The 21376-nt window shown below is 39.1% G+C and overlaps 1 protein-coding gene across 1 annotated transcript; it reads right to left on the bottom strand.

The window, feature by feature from the left end:
- Positions 1–1496: 1496 nt before the first annotated feature.
- LOC139730888 (uncharacterized) lies at positions 1497–13942 on the bottom strand. Its single transcript, XM_071641764.1, has 11 exons — positions 13724–13942; positions 12818–13048; positions 12240–12399; positions 11039–11160; positions 10263–10403; positions 8799–8931; positions 7909–8095; positions 6683–6765; positions 5430–5527; positions 4680–4775; positions 1497–1776 (listed from the first exon to the last, which is right to left on the bottom strand). Exons 1-11 carry the CDS (start codon positions 13940–13942, stop codon positions 1669–1671), a joined length of 1578 nt encoding a protein of 525 aa, XP_071497865.1. The 3' UTR covers positions 1497–1668.
- Between the last annotated feature and the right edge of the window lie 7434 nt (positions 13943–21376).

The following is a 21376-nucleotide window of genomic DNA, read 5'->3' on the forward strand; positions in this document are numbered from 1 at the left end:
TCCCACACCAATAGGCAATGCATAAGACCATATATTGCTATGTATTAATAATAGAATCATAATTTCTTGACACAGTGACATTTGTAGAGATACAAAGTATTGAGCCAATCATCTTTGCAGATATTGCACACACAAGGATATTTCCCTCATGCCCATTCACACAGTAGATCTTGATATTGAGAGAGCTTTTTTGCCTTTTTATCAGTGTCAAACTTTTCTGACACCAATGAATGCACTATTCCATAAGAGCCTCGTAATACACAATGCAGCCCATCCACATGCATACCATAACACCAAGTCAAAAGTGTATAACCACACACTGTTAACACCAAGTCATAGGTGTATCACCTGCACACCTTAAAACCAGGTTACTATACAGGCATATCACCTCATAACACCAAGTTAAAGGTTTATCACCTGCATATTTTAACACCAATTTACTTCCAGGCATATTACCTGCACACTACTACCCTTAATAGTTACTTGCACGTACATTATATACACAGGCAGGTGTGTCATCTGTGTTAGAGTGTATGATTAAAAGCTATTCAAACACCGGGTTGTTTTAGTAGATGAAACCTTCTTCCCGAGCAAATGGACTGCAAAGGGTATATAACTGTGACATTAGAGTGCTTCTACAACAATAACCCTTGTCTGGTCATACAATAGGTGAGATGAGATGTGGAGTGCCTGTTGATATTCTGCCTAGATCACAACACATTAGTCTGTACATGGAACTTTTCTCTCAGGTGGCATGACCAAAAAGAAAAAAAGAAAAGCAAAACGAAAAACCTCTTTGCTTGAACACCATGCCCTTTTATGTCATTCATATCACGCTGTCCTATTGTATCGCAGCAAACAGCATGTTTGGTTAAGTACTTTGCATTTATAAATGTGTTGGGATTTGTGTTGCAATGTGTAACCTACCCAAGCAACTGCTACTCGCAGCATATTTATCATATTCCCTTGCCACTAAATTCTTAACAACAAATAAACTAAAAAAAAAAGAAAACTAAATTGATAGGCAAGGCATTTTGTTATCCCACCAGCAGGCCATTTAGTGATCTTTTAAACAGAGATAATGATGATGATCACGATAATGATCATGATTTTGGTATCGTTACTATCAACAAGACAATGATGACAACGGATCTCAAGCATGATTTCTGAATCCAATTTTTCGAAGTCTCTGAGAAGACATCTGCTTCTCTTGCAACTTTTCCAGGAGTATAGAAACAACAATAGTGATGGCAACAAAGATGAAAGAAGAAGGAAGGATTACAATAACACAACAAATGAATAAAGTAACCATAACAGATTATCTTTCTCCTGAATAGACGATTTTGTTAACATAACAGAATGATGATTTTCATTAACATAAACAGAGATGATAATTATTATGAATTGCGAATGAAACAAGGATACAGCATTTTCTATCACACTTGTTGCACTTGGAGCACAAGGCTGACATTGTGGATCCACAAAGATTTCTCCTGAGCTGCTTTGTTTCTGTCGACGTGAAATCCTGATGGGGATCATACTCCCCAGGATGGGACCTCAACCAATGGTGCATTCAAACCCACTTCTGCATTCTACGATGTTATGAGGAAGAGAAGAACTTCAACGAAAAGAGCGCCCTCTTTCTCAGGATCCCTGTCAGTCCGGGGATCAGTTTTCTTGGTGGTGGCCTCGCCGGCCGTAGTAATACCTTGCCAGGATGTTTGGGTGGATTCCCAAGTTGTAGGCCAAGATCATCACAGAATTCAGTCCTGTTGTCTGGGCGTGTTGGAGAAGGCAGAAAAAGGACAGTCATAAAATGAAGGGAAAGATACACTATACATGAACACAATAAAGATTCATGAAACCATTGACATAGGGCTCAACATTAGCGGTGGTCTAGCACCCCGGGGCCACTAAAGACTGATGTCGGGCCACCAAATTTCCAAAAAGTTAATCTTTTGGAAGCCAAATAGGGCAACTAAGATTCAAAATGGATTGTTATGTTTCTGTTTATTTCAGGCCTGTACATTTCTATTTAAGGCCACCAAAATTTCAAATTCAAAGATTTTAGTGGTGAATGGGCCACCAATAGAAAACTTTCAGAGTGGAGCCCTGTTGTCTGTATGCATTATTTGGGGGAAAGTTATGAGAGATAAATGTGATAATGACTTGGAGCAGAGGAAAAAAACAATAACAGGTCAGAAAAAAATGAGTGACATACAATACATTGCAGGCAGGGATGCAGGCTAACCCATTTTTTCTACTGGTCCAACTTGTCTGTTGGACAAGTGGGTACCCAGTTTTTCCACTTTTTACTGGTCCATTCTTGAAAAAGTTACTGGTCTCAGTGATTTTTACTGGTCCTGGACCGTTGGACCAGTGCCAGTGTGCAAAATACAATACATTGCAGGCAGGGATGCAGGCTAACCCATTTTTTCTACTGGTCCAACTTGTCTGTTCGACAAGTGGGTACCCAGTTTTTCCACTTTTTACTGGTCCATTCTTGAAAAAGTTACTGGTCTCACAGTGATTTTTACTGGTCCTGGACCGTCGGACCAGTGCCAGTGTGCAGCGTTGTTGTACATTGTACATCAGGAGATACTGCTTTGATATAGTTAATGGTACAGCACTCACACACAAAAGCTAAGGATACCACAAAATTTTGATCACATGATATTCAGCAACCCTTTTAGAGAGAATGTGCATAATTTTGTACAGAGATGTTACATTAACATAAAATTTCACTACAGGATATGTATGGAAACTCCACATCCAGGTATCACAATAACCCTAGCAGAATAATGATTACTGTAAAACATAAAATATTAGTGGCATGAATTTTTCGCGAATTGGAGCCGACAGCCCTTTTTGTGGCATGAAATTTTCACGTACTACCACTGGCATCCAATGCATATACATGTAGTGTAGACAAGAACTTTTGCGTGCATTCCAATTTCGCGAATTTTGGCGCTTGCAAAATTTGCGAAATTAAAATGCACACGAACATTCCTCATTTTACAGTATCAGGAATAAGACCACTTCAGCAGTGAAGTGTGTAGTTATTTCAAAGATTTTTTTTTCCTCACATCACACACAAGGTTGAAAACATATGTACTCAACTTCAAGTCACTTTGTCCTAAAACATTCCTGGTTCTTTCTTTCAGATGATCAAAATATAAAGTGAGCTCATCAATATCATCACAAGATCTGCTTAAACTGCCATTAAAATTGCAGATCTTCTGAGGGACTAATGCTCTTCCTAAAGACAAAATGTAATACAAATCATAACTAGAAATATCACTTAAGGTGATTAATACCCCCGCCCCGTGACGACAGTCTTACCCAAGGAATGATCTTTCCTTGATCTTCTGCCATTTAAATGTCGTTACCATGGCAACGCAGCTTCCGACACGTCCGAAAAATATGTCTTGCACATCTTCCCACCAAGACTATTGTGTGTGCCACATTTCATAAGCTTTTGTCAAAAACTGAGGAAGTAGTTCAATCCACAAGATCTTTCCTTGATCTTCCACCATTAATATGCCGTTACCATGGCAACGCAGCTTCCGACATGTCCAAAAAATATGTCTTGCACATCTTCCCACCAAGACCAATGTGTGTGCCACATTTCATGAGCTTCAGTCGAATACAGAGGTAGTTCAATCCGCAAGATCTTTCCTTGATCTTCTGCCATTTATATGCCGTTACCATGGCAACGCAGCTTCCGACACGTCCGAAAAATATGTCTTCCACATCTTCCCACCAAGATCAAGGTGTGTGCCACATTTCATAAGCTTTGGTCAAAAAACTGAGGAAGTAGTTAAATCCGCAAGATCTTTCCTTGATCTTCTGCCATTAATATGCCGTTACCATGGCAACGTACTTTCGGGTACTGTCAAAAAATGCGTCTGCACATCTACAACCAAAGGCACACATCTGTACCAAGTTTCATGGAAATTGGGCAAAAACTGAGGAAGTAGTTTGCAACACAAAATTTTCCATCATTTTGGCTCATAATATGTGAGCTGTTACCATGGCAACATACTTTTTGTCACTGTCAAGAAATGTGTCATGCTGACCTATATCCTAAGACAAACATTCAATATGAATTCCATGAGAATTGGAAGAACACTGATGAAGCAGTTTTGCCATGAAGCATTTTGCCCTATATTTTACCAATAACATGCCGTTACCATGGCAACGCACTTTTTGCCACTGCGGAAATATGTGTCTTGCACATTAACATATTCAGATGAACATCTGTACCTAATTTCATAAAAATTGATCAAAAACTGTGGGAGGAGTTCGCGACGCAAGATTTGTACCCATTTTTGCCCATAATATGCCGTTACCATGGCAACGTACTTTTGGGTACTGTCAAAAAATATGTCTTGCACATCTACAACCCAAGGCACACATCTGTGCCAAGTTTTATGGGAATCGGTTGAAAACTGAGGAAGTAGTTCGCGACGCAAGATTTGCAACGGACCGACCGCCCGACCGCCCGACCGCCCGACCGCCCGACCGCCCGACCGACCGCCCGACCGACCGTCCGCTGATTCCTATATACCCCCTTCAAACTTCGTTTGGCGGGGGTATAAATATACTTATGGCCAATATGTCTCTGGCATAAATTTTTTTTTGGAAAAGAATTCTGAGAAAATTCCCATCACACTTACCCTGAAAACGCCATATCTTTGCCATCGTCGGCTGGACGTAATCGCTGCTTTTCCTTCTACAATTTGAACATGTCCTTCTCCTTGCAATTTTTTCACCTAAACAATAGCACCAAAAATAAAGAGAAGAAAATTAAAAATGGTCCACATAAATACAGTCCCAAAACAAACCAGCATCTCAAAATAATATTTTCTGTTATATTACCTAAAAAAAGATATATACTTATCACTTCACTTTGAAGATATATACAAACACATACACACACAACAATCTATTTTTCTGCAAAATGAAGCTATCAAATTATACTGCTGGTAGGCCCACCTCAGGGGCCTGTTTCATAAAACTTGTCATCAATGACAAGTTGTCATAGATGTGACAAGCTACTGAAATCCTTGCATCTGATATTGGCTGAGAGCAAATTTGTCATAGAAATGTGGCAGTTGTCACTGATGACAAGTTTTATGAAACGGGCCCCAGGTGGGCTAAATAACCATTTGATAACAAAAGCAAAATCCCTTCATAAACTGTGATGTTGCCTAGAATGATATGTGTACAAAATATTTCATGGCTTTGGAAGCACAGATATACTTAAATTCACACTTATCAATAGAATCCGTAGAATGCTGTTTCTTATCAACAAGGTAACAGAGACGGTTTCACTCTCTTTTTTCTTTTCAATCATCATCAAATGCATTTAACTGTTGTAGTCTTTTTCATATTGTTACGATGTTTAGTCCCATCTATACACATACCATTTCATAATCTTCCATTATGACATAGTCTGGAAACATTGCAACATTCTTGAAGAGCCCTCTGGTCATAAACAGAGCTTGGTCACCGTATGGAAGCTCTGAAATCAGAAAAGGAAAATAGGACCACATTAATCTGTCTATGCATTTTAAACGTGAAATGAATGGTCAAAGATTTAATCTCCATACATGACATTAACCCTTTGTCAAAAGAGCAGATTTTCATACCACTGTAGACCTGGTTGAAATAAAGCTAAAACTCATGATGTAACAAGACACTCTTAAGATGAAGATGGCGTAAACTTCTTGCCATGAGAATGAGAATGAAACATTCTCTTGAGACTTACAGGATATGAGAATAAGTACAATGTATGAAAACTGCAACATCTCTTTTGTTACTGTAAAAGCTATTTTTATGAGATCTTAATCATAGGGTTTAATTTTAGCGAATTGTGAATCCCTGTTGGGCCTGGAATTCAAATACACTACAGGTAAATATACTGCAACCTGATCTTGATCACATTAGATTTACAGACAGACACTGGTGCACTTATGGTAGCCTCAGTGTCAAAATGCAAAAACAACATCTCGTGAAAATGTCTGTGACCTCCTCAGTCGTGAAAATGACAGCTTGTACAGAATTCAAAATATCATTAGACGATCTATTACTGCTGGTACAGTGCAACACAAATGAATCCTTCAAAACTCTTAACATGAAGGATTCATTTCTATAATGAAACTACATTTGTACATCATTCAACATTTTGAAGAATTCCCGTGAAGAGGGTGTTATTTTGAATCAAGGCAGTAAGACAAAGCAACTGCTAAGAGAAATCAAGGGTAAAATCATATTTACACTAATACAGCTGTATGTATATTGTAAAAGCAAGGGAACCATTTATCTTGTAGCATATGTAAACTTTATCCCATATTTTGTATACAGAATGTAATTACTTTCTCTTTTCTCAGATTTTATTTTTTTTCTTCATGACTCTGCTCGTAACATCTTGTATATGCCATTATGTCCTCACATAAATCTTCCACAGTGGAGGATGTCAATATCTTCCTATAGATCACTAAAGAAAATCATATTTATATTTTTGCCATCTTGATTTAAAGATGCAAATGACTGTCAATACAGCTAGGGCGTGATAGAGTCAGAATTGCAAGAAGGCTGTATAGAATGGCCCTATGCATCATGGGTATTAAAGATTATATGCTTTACATACAAATACACTAAATACATAGTGACATACCGAGATATGTAGACCTCAAGTTGGTTCCCCATTCAAGCAACCACATTTCAGTCATAAAAAATCTTGAGTAGCCCAAGGCAGCCCTAGTAACAAAAAGTATGTGAGGGGAAGAGAGAGTGAGACAGAAAACAAGATTGATAATGATGGGCGCATAGATGGATATATACAGAGAAAGAAAAAAAAAATAGATGTTTCGGTTATATTCCTCCATTCAGACTCTCCCAAATGCATGTGTCAATGAATGAAAATGTATGCTACAAGTATGTGCTGTGAAAACAAAAAAGGATACCAGACAATGAAATGCATTGGTGGGACTAACCACACAGCACTTGATGTGTTGAACTCATCATTTAAGTCTCAGCTTTATTCTTTTCACTTTCAACCTTTTCTCCATGCCTACTAATGTTACATTAATATGCCAATACAAATTTAGCACTTGGCAAGTCAGCCAGTGACTCCATGTTACCAACTAGAAAAGCACTTTGAGAGCACACACATCCGCCAAGCAGCTACTTTCCACTGATGATCTTGCTCTTCCACAGATATCAGTGATTTCCAACCATGCATATGCATGCTGAAAAATTGCCCAATTTCCCAATATAGAAGCCTCAGTCTGTAATGTCATAAACTCTCAGCTGTGCGGGGTGTCTCGCCCTAGCAGAAACTAGAGCATGCACTTTAGTGCGCATATGAAAACCTCAAAAAGTTAATTGACCCTATAGCTACCTGCCAAAATATCGAAAATCCTTCATAAAATCCATGAAAATTTCCAGATCACTACCAAACTTTAATCATTTGTTCCTTGCGTCATTCTCAACCTTTCCTGCAAGTTTCATTCATATCTGTACACAACATTTGAGTTATATTGCACACGGACAAATAAACAAACAAACAAACCAATGCCGATGAAAACATATCCTCCTCCCTTGGCAGAGGCAATAATACACATAGATTTGTCTCTTGATGGTTCAAACATAAACTGACAGTATTAAGGCTCACAGCTTAGATTCACAGTAATACAAGTAGAGAGCAAGGCAAACTCCTCTTCAACAGAAACACATTTATAAGTACTGTAGTATTAACCCATTGAGGATGGACAGATTTTGCCAAAACACGCATTTCCCACAGACACCTGCCCGAGTATACTCGGGACTCGTCCTCAAGGGGGTTAATAGTGGCTAAAATTAAGACTGGGTTTGAGAACTGGGTAGTTCGAAGGTCAATACCTCTCTTCCTCTGGACAATGCAGAATGTCCAGCCCAAACTCGAAGGCTCCTGCGCTCACCCCCGGAGTGGACAGCGTGAGGACCACAGAGGCATCGAACCCTTGAGGTAGCCTGGTGTCCGCGTGAAGGAAGAGAAAATTGTCCCCTCTGGAGAACATGGCACCACGGTTCAGCTGTCTCCCCCTCCCTGCAAATAACCAACACAAAAGTAATCAGGACAAAAACAAATAAACAAACAAATGAATGAACCTGCAACTACATTATGGCTGCTTTCTGATATTGTACTTCAATTTGTTTGTTTTCTGACACATTACAACAGAGTTTATATGATGATCTAGTCAGCATGTTTCCATTCTAGCACACAGGGAATACACATTATACATCACTTACTGAAGTTTAGAATCAGCTTCACCATCATTATAAACATATATTTTCATCTATCACAAAGACCTCCATCTTTACTCTTCCTTCAGCCATCATGATTTCATTACACACAGGAGGGAATTTGCTTTACAAACATATTCCGAGACTATCATATTTCCTCCCTAAAGAGGTTTCTTCACTATTTCCTATGCAGATTGCTTTAGACTTGTAAAGTTTTCTAAGAAATATTTGTTTGACATCCCATCACTTATGGGCACCCTCTCTTTCTCTCAAAAATAAAAATGAGTTTTAATCAAAGGAGAATGCTCCCTTTTTTGTTCTGTTTTCATCAAAAACCATCCAATGATCCTTTAACAGAGAATGGTCTTCGTAGACATACAGATGTAGATGGAATTTGAGACTCACAAAAACCCGAGAATTGAGTATCCGCTTGTGTGTGTACAATGTATGTCTGTGTGTGTGTGCGTGTGTATGCTATTGGTGTGTTTGTATGTGTGTCCTGTTACCTTTCAACCCTGTCACCAACTTCACAGGAACCTCATCACTGCTTGCTGCAAACTCTTCCACAAGCTGCCTTGTGTTGTCTTCACTTCCCCCATCACATACCACTATTTCAAGGAAGGTGGGAAATGAGCAGTTCTGCGGAGAAAAAAAAACCAGCACTGACGTTCTGATGCCACTCATCTTTCACATTCATGCCCTTGATTTGATTTGATTTGATTTCTTTCTTCCTTCTCTGTGTGGCATCATTTACATTTTTTTAGCAATATAATCAAACATAATATATACAAATATGATACTCATTATAGCTAGTTTCTACAATTTCAACCCAGATGTATGTTATCTCTCATAGAAATGATAATATAAGTTTACAATGGCCATTCACTGTCATTCCATGTGCATTTGAAATTTCATTGACTTTGTATGCAATATCAAATCAATTTTTACTTTATTTCATTGCAGGACCCCTAAGAATAACAGTACATAAACCACTGACGGGGCTACCCTGGGTAAAGAATACTAACTAACTAAATGAATAAATATAAAACTAGAAAAGCACTCTGAGAGCGCAGACCTCCGCAAGCATGCAGCTCATTTCCACCACTGATCTTGTTCTTCCATAGAGATATCAGTGATTTCCACCCATAAGTACTTATATCGCATTGTGTGCTGAAAGTCGCCCCATTTCCCAATGATAGAAGCCTTTGTTACGTCATAAACCCTCAGCTGCACGGCACGCCTCACCCTAGCAGAAACTAGAGCACGCACTACGGTGCGCACAAGCAAACCTCAAATACGCGCAGCCTGAACTCCCAAGTTCATTGACCCTACCTGCCAAAATATCAAAAATCCTTTATAAATTCCCCCCAAATTCTCGGATCACTACCAAAAGTTAATCATTTGGTACTTGTGTCATTCTCAACCTTTCCTGCAAGTTTCATCCCAATCTGTTAACTACTTTTTGAGTTATTTTGCACACGGACAAACTAACTAACTAACGAACGAACACACAAACCAACGGTAACGAAAACATAACCTCCTCCCTTGGGGAAGGTAATAAATACAATCAAGTCCATCACTTCTCACTGACATGTAAGTGGTAAAAGTTATGAGGTCAGCATAACATTCTTGACATTATGTGCAAATCATACAAAGTCAGCTGCATGCCTGCAACAAAAGTCTTTTATGTTGGTGTTATTTGGCAATATTTGAAGATATTATAGACATTTCTGACAATTAGCAAATGATGGAGACATCCAACTTGTATGAAATGCAACTAAATAAATATCTAGCGAAGATTTGACAGTACATACCCGTACATCAACATTTGGAAAAGAGAAACACATCTTTGTTATCACATGAGGAGATCATAATATACTGCAAAAATGTAACAGATATGAGATATGGTTTTCCCCCCACAGCAAGACAGACCCTAAATAGGCCAGACACTTGTTCAGAGTTAGACTTACATCAATGACACTTTGGAGAGTCTGCCGAATGCACCTGGCTTCATTGAATACTGGAATGATTACAGACAGGAATGGAGCTTTGACCTGGTCCACGGTGATCCCCATATACTGCTCAAGGTCATCCAAGTCCTCTGCGTTGTCCTGGAAATAGGAGGCATCCCAACATAAGCACAAACATGAATACATGAGCAAACAATTCAAAGAATACAAATATATCAATGCCCATGTAAACATATCAAAGTACATTGAAAAAAGAAAAATGTCTGCAAACTAAAAAGGCACTTGAAGATTGCACACCTCCGCCAAGCCAACGACTAATTTCTATCTATACATACATTAAATTTGTTTGTAATACATGTATGTCATCAGCTTCCAGCTGCATGGCACCTTCCCCAAGCAAAGCATGCGCTTTAGCGCACGTATGTAAACCTCCAGTACACGCATCTTAACCTCCCATGTTTATAGACCTTATTTGCCAAAATATCGAAAATCCACACAAATCCCCGGATCACTGCCAAAATTCAATCATCTTTTCCTTGCGTCATTATTGACTTTTCCTGCAAGTTTCATTCGAATCCATCCTCAACTTTTTGATCACATGACCTCCTTCCTTGGTGAAAGTAATGATAATAACACATTTTCCCCAAAGACAAAACTAAAATGCCTATTAAAGCCCAATATCTTGTATAAGGATCATGCAGTGAAAGTTGTTATTGTTCAACTTGTAACAACAATCTCATGGCAAGAAAGAAATGTCTCATAATGACTTCACTCACTATATCTCGGAGTATTCTCGGAAGAATTTCCAGCCTAACATCCAGTCTTTGAGCAGCTTTCTTTTGTTGCTGAAGTACTTTACTTGAGCCCCACTGTATATCAGATCCACATAGTAATGCATCTGATGAGAGAGAGAGAGAAGGGTTATTTTGGTCTAAGTATAAAATTGTATATTGCGGGCTGTGTGGGATTTTGCAATCCAGGATTCAGGATAAAGATTTTTTTTTTTTTTAAAGAAGAAGATTAAACTGTCGCTCATTTATAACTTCATTACTTCAAATACCGTCTGGTGTCTGAAAATAATGCTGTCATTGTTTTTTCATCAATTAGAGCAATCAACAGCTTAAGTTCAGAGTTTTGTACATCCAAAAAACAATTCATCTGTATTCTAAATAAGTGGGAGTCAGCCTAAAAAAAAAAATATTCATTTTTATTCAAGTTTCTGAGACATGTTCCCCTTCATGTTCAGTTTTATACAATGTTCACACACTGAAATGAATCTCTTTGTCTGCCACTAGAAAGCTGCAAAAGACATTCCATATATCTGGAAGGTCACAAAGCATATATGAATGTCAATCAATCACACAACTCTCTATCCACATATACAAGCACAAGTACTTTGAAAGTGGAAATTTTTGCACAAGTAAATTTTCGCAGTCAGGAGGGTAAGATGAATTTTGCATGTTTTTAATTACGCGTTATCAAAACATTAAACAGTGTAATGTGAAACAAGCCAAAACATTTGTGTGCTTTTAATTTTCCACTAGTTTCTGATAGTGTAAAATGAATGAAAATTTCCTCTTTTGTAGTATTATATGAGACATACATGCATCAAGGTTGATTAAAATGCCAGGTAAAGTCATGCTCCATGTCCTCATTCATGTTTTAGATGTCAGAGCATTCAGACCAGAAATGTAAACAAAAAAATCAGGCCAATCTTGATTGGAAATATTCAAACAAACGAACAAATAACTCAACTGGTCATGCATAAAGCCACAAACATGTTGGGAGATGCACAATTACGATTGCTTTCAGACTTTGAAATAAAATAATACTAATTCCCTAGTATGAGAATGAAGCATATTTCTAAGTTAATTCACAAATGAGTTCTCTTGTAAGTCTGAAATGGCTCCATGCAATACTAATAGATCTACATCATGAGAGTACAATTTTCACAGTAGTAATAACGTAACGTCTCACCCAGATTGATGCGTTCTTCCCCTTCATTTTGACTGAGGCCTATGAGGTAGTAGCCGCCATCTTTGGCTGGTCCCAGCACCATGTTACAAGAGCCCAGAGCCAACTTGTCGAATGTGTTACATATGATGTCTGCATCAATGGACGGAATGTCACTCCCTACCTGCAGGGAACAAAGAGGGCGCAACATTGAGACACCCCCACTTTAGACAGTGCATGAGATGAATATAAAATTAACAAATTCTGAAATATTGTACGTTGTACATCATGGATAATTTGACTTACGCTGCAACTATGATACATATTTAGAAACTGATGATCATAAAAGAACATACGAGATAATGCACATTAGCTATTCAACGTGAAAGTGAATTACATGTCAAATATTTGATTGGCAGGTATAATACTGACACTAAGCTACAGAGCCTATTCCAAACAGTAAGAAGCTGCTCCCATTCATTTATGCAGCAAAAGTTTTTCTTTTGAGTAATCATTTTGACTTAAATGAGAACCCTTTTCTATACGCGATGATATCACAGCAGTAGATGAACTGCGAAAACAAAGAAACATTGCTCACATACCAGAATGACCCTCTGTTTCTTGCGAGCGAATGCCGCTGCAAATGCATCGGCCATCCTTCCCCCGAGGGTCACACCCGTCTGTTCGGACCAGCGGCACCTGAGCCGCTTGCGACGATGGCTCTTGAGCCAAAAGTCCACCTGTTTCTTGGTGCCTCCCGTGTACTTTATCTCCACAGACACCCACGGGCGCTTGGCCTGCACCAGCTGCAGTTGCTCCAGTATGTGGTTGGTCTGTTGAGGTGGGTGAATATTTCAAGGGATATTATAGCTACACACATGCAAAAACACATATCAACACATATCAGCTAACATATATGTTTACACACACCTCAAGTTGTTATGATGTAAAAACAACAGCAAGAATGAAAGAATGATTAGTGAAAATGTCTTCTCTGCTCTCATGTCTGTGGTAATGTGAATGCTTGCACACTGATGACATACATTTTACAAATTTAATTCACTCGAAACCCTGAATGACTGCATGCAAGATACATCAAGGATATAATGTTAATACTAATAATAGACACGTCCTAAGGTCACATGACACAGCCTACCAAAATGGCAGTCACATATTGATTGACACAACCACTTTGAAGTGCAGATATAGAAAAGAGTTTTTGAATGATGCACTGACACTTGAGTGGTGGTGCAAACATTCCTTCCTCTTATCTGCTCCACCTTTTTTGAGATATGATGCATTAGATTTCATGGAAAACAATGAAGTGGATTAACTTGCCTCTTCCGTTGTTTTCAAAAACTGAGACTCTCACTGCACTATGGATGATCAAAGACAAAAGAAAAAGAAACAAAAAGCAAAACAAAACACAAAAAACACACACATACATGTCATACACATGCACAAACAATTAAAGCACTAACAGTCAAAGATCAAAATGAAGATTCTACCATTAGAAGCTGAACGTTGGCTGCTCCGGCTTCACCGAGTTCAGGGATAAGCCGGGTCTTTGTGATACCAGGCGCTGGGAAGCGTGTGAATACGATGATGTGCTCGCTGCGGAACGAATGACCGGCTCTTCGTCTCCTTCGAATCCGGCCGATGAAAATGGCCAGGAAGACAACTGCAGCGATGAGGCTGACGGTTCCCATGGTGAAGGGCAGTGCCATGATCTGATCAGTGCCTGCAGTTTGGGATACCATACTGTGGTAACTGAAATAGAATTTGCTTAAAATTCAGTCCTGTTGATGTAAACTATTCTGAGTGTTAAGTAGGTGGCAATCTGAAATATTATAGAGTAAAATACCCAATATGCATCAGGGTGCCTATTTTTGGCAGGGGCACTTTCATTCATTAATAAAACAGCCAATGAACATCATGTGTGCTTGGTCCCACATTAGAACGCAAGCAGGAGTTACTTGCAAGTGTTATGGGAAGTGACACCCGATAAGGCCTTTTCATTAATGAATGAAATGGCCCTTGCCACAAACAGGCACCCCGTACAAAGCCTACCGCAAACAGGGTATTTTACTCCAGGCACCATTCAGACTTCCAGTGAAACATAGTGATGGTAAAAAATTACAACAGCTCAGTGAAATTTGGTTTGGTAAGTAAAACTGTGCCAGCAAATGCGGTACCCTAAACATTGCCAGAAAATTGTAGACTGGAGTGTGAATAAAAACACTGTGATGATATTTCCAACAAGATTGCATGTCAGCTTGGGAGATTTTCAAATGAGAAAACTCACTGCAGATAAAAATCATAATAATTACTTGTCAAGTAACTTCTTTTTGATAAGGTTTGGATTCTTCCCTGCCCCTGCAACCAGACAGAAAACACAAAGTTCAGCAAGCCACCAAGACTACTGTTAATGTTATGCAAATTATTACGGTTCTGTCGTCTGCAAATATCTGTACTCTGTTGATCATTTTTGAATGAAGATGAAGCAGACTGCCTGCCCAGCCAACTGCCCATGCATCCCTCATCATTGCTCATTGGTGGCAAAAACTCACGATTTCACACTTTTTGTTCATGTCGTGAAAGAAATGTTTGAACATCATATTCATAATTTGATGCTAGTAAATTTAGGGCCTAACGTTAGACGTCTAGTAATAGAATTGAATCATGGACGTGGTAAACTAGTTTCCACTAGAATCTAATCATGCTAATGTTTAATTAGTAATAGATCTAGTATGGTAGAACCTATACTATGCCCATGCCATGGCAGCAGTGTGGCAGTTATCAATTAAAGTTTAATCCAGTTAAAAACTTCCAAGGGAGGGAAGAGTAAATTACTTTTTTTAAGGGCCAAAAACCTTACCTACAAATGTAAGTAAATCTACAATGTGCTACCTGAGGTCAAATCTTGAAAACTTGAGATTTGACAGTCGTTCAACGTTCAGCCGTCTGTCGATCTGTTGACGTGTTGGTGTTGTCGTTGAAGTGTTGACCGTTGGCGTTGTGTTGAACTCGAATAACCTGACGACCTGTCCTACACTCCCTAGCCTCTCTCGCTCGCGATTCCTTCACCACCGGCTGTTGTAGCTGTAGCGTAGGATACAAAGGGCCGGAGTATGACCGGACGCGGACTGGACTCGTACTCGATGCCGCCGGGTGGACAGGCCACAGGTAGGCCGCCGGTATACGTCCTTCCTTGCCTGTGTGGGCCTGGGTGGGTGAATAAATTTCAAGCCCGTGATACCTTCGTCGGAAGTTCTCTCGGCATGGCAGCGTGCGTGGTATTGGATTACATAAGACGTGTCTTGTGAATGTGCAGTATACTGAGTAGTACCCAATGGTGCACAACTTCATTCATGCTGCTGCATCCTAGCACATGACTTATCACATGATCCATCCAAGAAATATGCCATCGATCAAGAAGATTGTGTGATCGATTCTTTTTCTGGCCGACGGAGAAATTCCAATTCAAACGATTACGGTGGTGTGGTGGATCCAGAGGGGGGCGCAACCGGCACACGCCCCTTATTTTTCGTTAAAGACAAAAGAAATGAAATGAAAAAAAAAATGAAATGAAACCCGGAAGTGGCACCAGAAATATCAGTTGCCCCCCCCCTTTACAGAATTCCTGGATCCGCCCCTACTTCTGTAACAATTTCTTTATATTTACATTATATAGTTTCTTGTCAATATGATCTGATAATACGTAACTTATCAATAAAAGAATGTCGCAGCAACATTGAATGTACTGGAATCAACTTGACCATCACCATCACAGGTCCAGCAGGGGCCGCACAGCGTTTTTCAGAGTGTGTGTATGTATGTGTGTGTGTGTGGGGGGGGGGGGGGGGTGAGGGGCTATAAATGAGGGGCCGGGCCGGGGGGGGGGGGGGGATCAAGTATATAAAAAAAAGCTAGGTTTCCCTTCCCCATGCTTTAGTAAAAATAGCCATGATTCACAATCAAACCTACGATATTTCAGAATTTGTTTTTCGCTAATATTCTGAATTCATCTCATTCTTTGTCTGGATGTCGCTCAAATTTTTTCAAGATTTTTATTTCTTTTATCGAAAAAAAAAACACGCATCAGATTCAAAGCCAATTACATATTAATAGGCCTTCTCCAGAGAAGATGATTATAGATCTTGATTCAGTGTCCATGTTCATCAAAAATGAAACTTGTCCACCAATTTGCTCTACCCGACAATCGCAAAGATTTTCACCTGTCTTTGCGTAACCATCACAGGAATATCCTCGCTTAATGAAATCTCTTTTCGGGTCCGAAATAGATTTTTTTTTTTCAATAGCAATTTAAAAGAAGCATTTAGTTTCAATACATTCACCTTTAAAGGGTGTGTACAGTTCTGATCGAGGTGAGGATTTAGCTCTTAATGTTTTGCGAGATATTCAGAAACCACTCTATGAGATGTCAAAGAGCATGCAATTCTAAGGGGTATCAAAAGTTTATTTGATGAAAATCGGTTTTGAAATGGCTGAGTTTATATCCAAAAACAAGGTGAAACAAAGAAATCCCAATAAAAGGCATGGCCTGTCGCCTTTTATCATTATCACTTTTTTTGGATATCTCAGCCATTTGAAAACCAATTTTCATCAAATGAACGTTGAATCCTTCTTGAAATTACATGCTCTTTCATATTTCATAGGAGGTTTCTCATTATCTCACTTAGGAATGTTCAACTAACATGAATCCCCACCTCAACCAGTACTTTGCGGTCCCTCTAATTTAAAGAAATTTCAGAGTAATTCTTGCATTTCAGTTACATTTTTTTTTTTCAATTACAATTCTTGGATACAATATTATCTTGTCCTTCTACAACTCATGACTCCTTATTGGTAAGCCCATTTATTCGTCACAAGTCATGTCCTGATGTTTGGGACCCGTTATTTCATCTCCCTTCTCCCTTTTCTGTCCATTATTCTCTTCCTGTCATTCATTCTATGCTTACTTAATTTCTTTTTCTCATACAAGAGAGTTGCCTAAATGTAGGCCGGCCATATTTAGCTTATAGTTCTTTTCTGTGTTTCGTTTCTTCTTCTTTTTTTTTCCTGCAAATTTTTTTTTCTAGTTTGTCATCAGTTTTGAAATTATAGATACGATTGATAATGAGGGGACTGCAACCTGCAAGACCTGCTTTTATAGTCCCTTCCACTTCCAACAACTTTTTTTTTTAATTGTAAAGTATAGTCTCAGTTCAGATTTCATTTGTTTTTCATAACAATGAAAAATCATGTGAATGTATATATTCAAGTATCATAATCATATTATTTTGTTGGAGATGAATGGAATGAAATGACTATAGAATTTGTCTTTCTTTAAATCAACCCGGTTTCTTCTTGTCGTTTCTCCTTTAACAGCTCGTCTCATCTTCTTTTACTTTTTATCTAACGGTTATATAATGTCTCATACTAGGCCTAGATTTTCATGTAAAAGAAAGGACATAATCCTATTTGCGTGTGACTGTTCTGGGATTGCGTAACAAAGAGAATCCTGTCTATATATATTCCATCTTTCTCTCTTTTTTCTTTCTTTTTAGGTTCAATGAAACTTTTTCTGTGCTATTTTTGTCTCAACTATTTACGCAACCCACCAGTTAACATTAACATGGAAAGCATTATGTGCAGAGTATACTCATACTTCATGTCTTTTTTAAGCCTATTTTTTTCTTCCTTTTGATCAAAGCTTCTTGCTTTATCAAAGGATGTATAGGTATAAATATAACCGGAGGTATAAAGACTCTTAATTATCATTATATTGATCAGATAGTCTTTTTTATTTCTTCTTCTTGATTTTATAAATAATCTAATGTTTATGACTAATGAATGAAATAATTGATAATGACTATTTCATGTCCGAGTGCCACAAGGTTAATTGTTTTAGGCCTACTCTCCCGCATTTCGTCTGTAGTGTTCTGTTTGTTGTTGCTGCTGCTTATTTTAAGGTGTTACCTGCACGTATGTCTTCTGGACTCTTATTTAAATTCTTTATCTCGAGTTGTCACAAAGATGATGTTTTTGAATACAAATAAGTGGTATATGCAATTTGTCTTTGATCAAGACTACGTTATATAAACAGATATATAAACAAATATTCATATATATGTTGTATAAACAGACAAATATATATGAAAAGAGAAAACTTGACAAATATATATGTTGTATATACAAACAAATATTCATATCTGAATGACGCGCCTCAAATACAAAAACAAAAACAACAACAGATAACGCCCCGTCCTCGCGCCACCCCCCCCCCCCCCCCCCTTCCCGCTGTACCTTTCTTCTTCTCGATCTCTCCTCTCTGTTTGCTCTGAGGGTGCATGTCTTTGGTTAGGTGCAGGTGATGGGTACACCTGTACTCTTCTCTTTCTTTTACTGTCATCTTAAAGTGTTCCTATTTAGAAAACACAACCACTGATCACAATGCACCTGCCTCTCCTAATCAATATGATGGGAGAACGTTTTCGGTTGTAGTTGTTGTTTTTAGTGCAAGCCACTTTATCTGTGCAGTTATCAGGACCGAAGCACTTTACGGCTAGTCTATGCAACGAAGCCTACTCCATTATCGTGGTTTGAAAATTTTCTTAAGTAGGACTGATTAAAGAGAAAACTTGACACTAATTTTCCTATTCATATCCTTACATCATCAAAATTATCTTACATATAAAATGATTCAGGTAATTTGACTTCTGAGCCATTATGGTGGAACTTATATGAGGAAATCATACAATAACGTCTGGATTATAGACTATGGCCATCAACAATTCGCCTGGCAACAGAATAATGGCGACGTCCACTGTCTGCAGTTTGCTACTGGACTCTGCGGCGTAACACTCAGAGTTAACTCGAGCTCTGAGCTCTGTTTTCGGATTTACGAGAAGAAATGTCTAAACCAAAGGCTACTGAGTGTCCCAACATGTAAGTTATGATATGTTTAGAATGCTGAATATTGATAATAGAATGATTCATAGCCTCACAAATGTCATGTGGCCTCCATTTTCGAAGATTGTTTCGAGCTTGTCGAGAATCGACCATACACAATGCACAAGCAGACTCCCCAGCGCAGATTACTGTCCAACACTAACAGAAGAGAGTGGCGTTGCGTTGAGTGGATTGTGTATGCATTGCTTCTGTCAAGTGTTTATGCATTGCGAATGGGTGTCTGTGCTAGTCTCTTTTTAGCTGCATGCGCACTGTTCACACTGAATTTACTGATGCCAAGTGTAATTAGAATAGATTGTAAAGTCTAACTAGATAGCAGAAAAGTTCTAACGCTGTTAGAACTCTCCCCTAGCTCAACTCATTTATCGTAGTTGTGGGTAAACTCGGCTTGCGGCCAACTGCGGGTAAACTCAGTCCGGGAAACCCGCTCATGATCAGTTCGGGAAACCCACTCACAAGGGGGGCCCCTCCTTATAAGTAATCCGTCCCCCTTATAAGTAACCCCGTCCCCCTTATAAGTAACCCCCGGGGCACCCCTTATAAGGAGTCTCCACGCTTTTTTGCAATGCAACGCGAAAATGAAAGGACTGCGGCAATTTGCTTGATTATGTCCATAAAGCTTCACAAGTTTCCTAGTTACTCACGAAATGTGAGCAAAATCGGTTTGAGGCATCATATCTAAAATCATGGATTTAAATGCGATGTCAAACGACCCATGCGAATGCTGAAATGTGAGCGATTACTGGCGTGAGTGTCGCCAGGCGCGGCGGCGCGGCAATGCTTGAGTGCAGACGTGGCGACTGAGTACGTGCTCAGTCGCCACGTCTGCACTCAAGCATTGCCGCGCCGCCGCGCCTGGCGACACTCACGCCAGTAATCGCTCGCATTTCAGCATTCGCATGGGTCGTTTGACATCGCATTTAAATCCATGATTTTAGATATGATGCCTCAAACCGATTTTGCTCAAATTTCGTGAGTAACTAGGAAACTTGTGAAGCTTTATGGACATAATCAAGCGAATTGCCGCAGTCCTTTCATTTTCGCGCTGCATTGCAAAAAAGCGTGGAGACTCCTTATAAGGGGTGCCCCGGGGGTTACTTATAAGGGGGACGGGGTTACTTATAAGGGGGACGGGTTACTTATAAGGAGGGGCCCCCCTTGTGAGTGGGTTTCCCGAACTGTGATGAGGCCTGCTACCCCGTACGACTACGACGTACGAGCACTCCTCCGCCTCACGAGGCGAGGCCTCCGGAGAGCCTCATGACGTCCACATGTCTATGAAGGTGAACTTGTCCTGTAACATTAAAGGACAAGTTCACCTTCATAGACATATTGGTTGAGTGAATGCAGCAATATTGTTAGAGCACATCATTGAGAGTTTGAGGAAAATCGGACAATCCATTCAAAAGTTATGAATTTTTGAAGTTTCTGCTCACTCAAGGCTGGATGAGAAGACTACTATAGCTTGTGATGTCACATGAGTACAACGATATAAAGAAAGAATAAAGAAAATTCAACATATTCTCACTTTTCTTGCATAACATTAACAAAAGAACACTTGACTTTTCTCTTTCAGAAGGCAGGGGGAATAATATTACCCTTAACATATGTCAGTAACAAGTCGAAGAAATGTGCACTTAATTCAAAAAGTAAAGTTTTGTGAAACCCTCTTTTTATTTTCTTTATATGGTTGTACGCATATGACATCATACACTATAGTAGTCTTCTCATCCAGCAGTGACTACGCAGATATACTGTAAAACGAGGAATGTTCGCGTGCATTTTGATTTCGCGAATTTCGCGAGCGCCAAGATTCACGAAATTAAAATGCACGCGAAAATTCTTGTCTACACTATATGCATTGAATGCCAGTGGCATTTCGCGAAAATTTCATGCTGCAAAAAAAGCCGTTGGTTCCAATTCGCGAAAAATTCATGCCGCGAATATATCATGTTTTACAGTACTTTAACAATTCATAACTTTTGAACGGATTGTCCGATTTTCCCCAAACTTTCACTGATGTGTTCTACCAATATTGCTGCATCCACTCTGGAAATCCATGTATATGAAGATGGACTTGTCCTTTAAGTAGATCTATCTAGATCCAACTTGCTACAGCAACCAATATCATATTACAGAAGTCACTGAGTAAGAGTTGGCTTGAACTTTGCCCACTGCTATAGTGG

Source organism: Diadema antillarum, unplaced genomic scaffold (genome assembly GCF_040938485.1).
Source record: "Diadema antillarum isolate AM-2024a unplaced genomic scaffold, OU_Dant_1.0 seq00000341_RagTag, whole genome shotgun sequence".
Lineage (NCBI taxonomy): Eukaryota > Metazoa > Echinodermata > Echinoidea > Diadematoida > Diadematidae > Diadema > Diadema antillarum.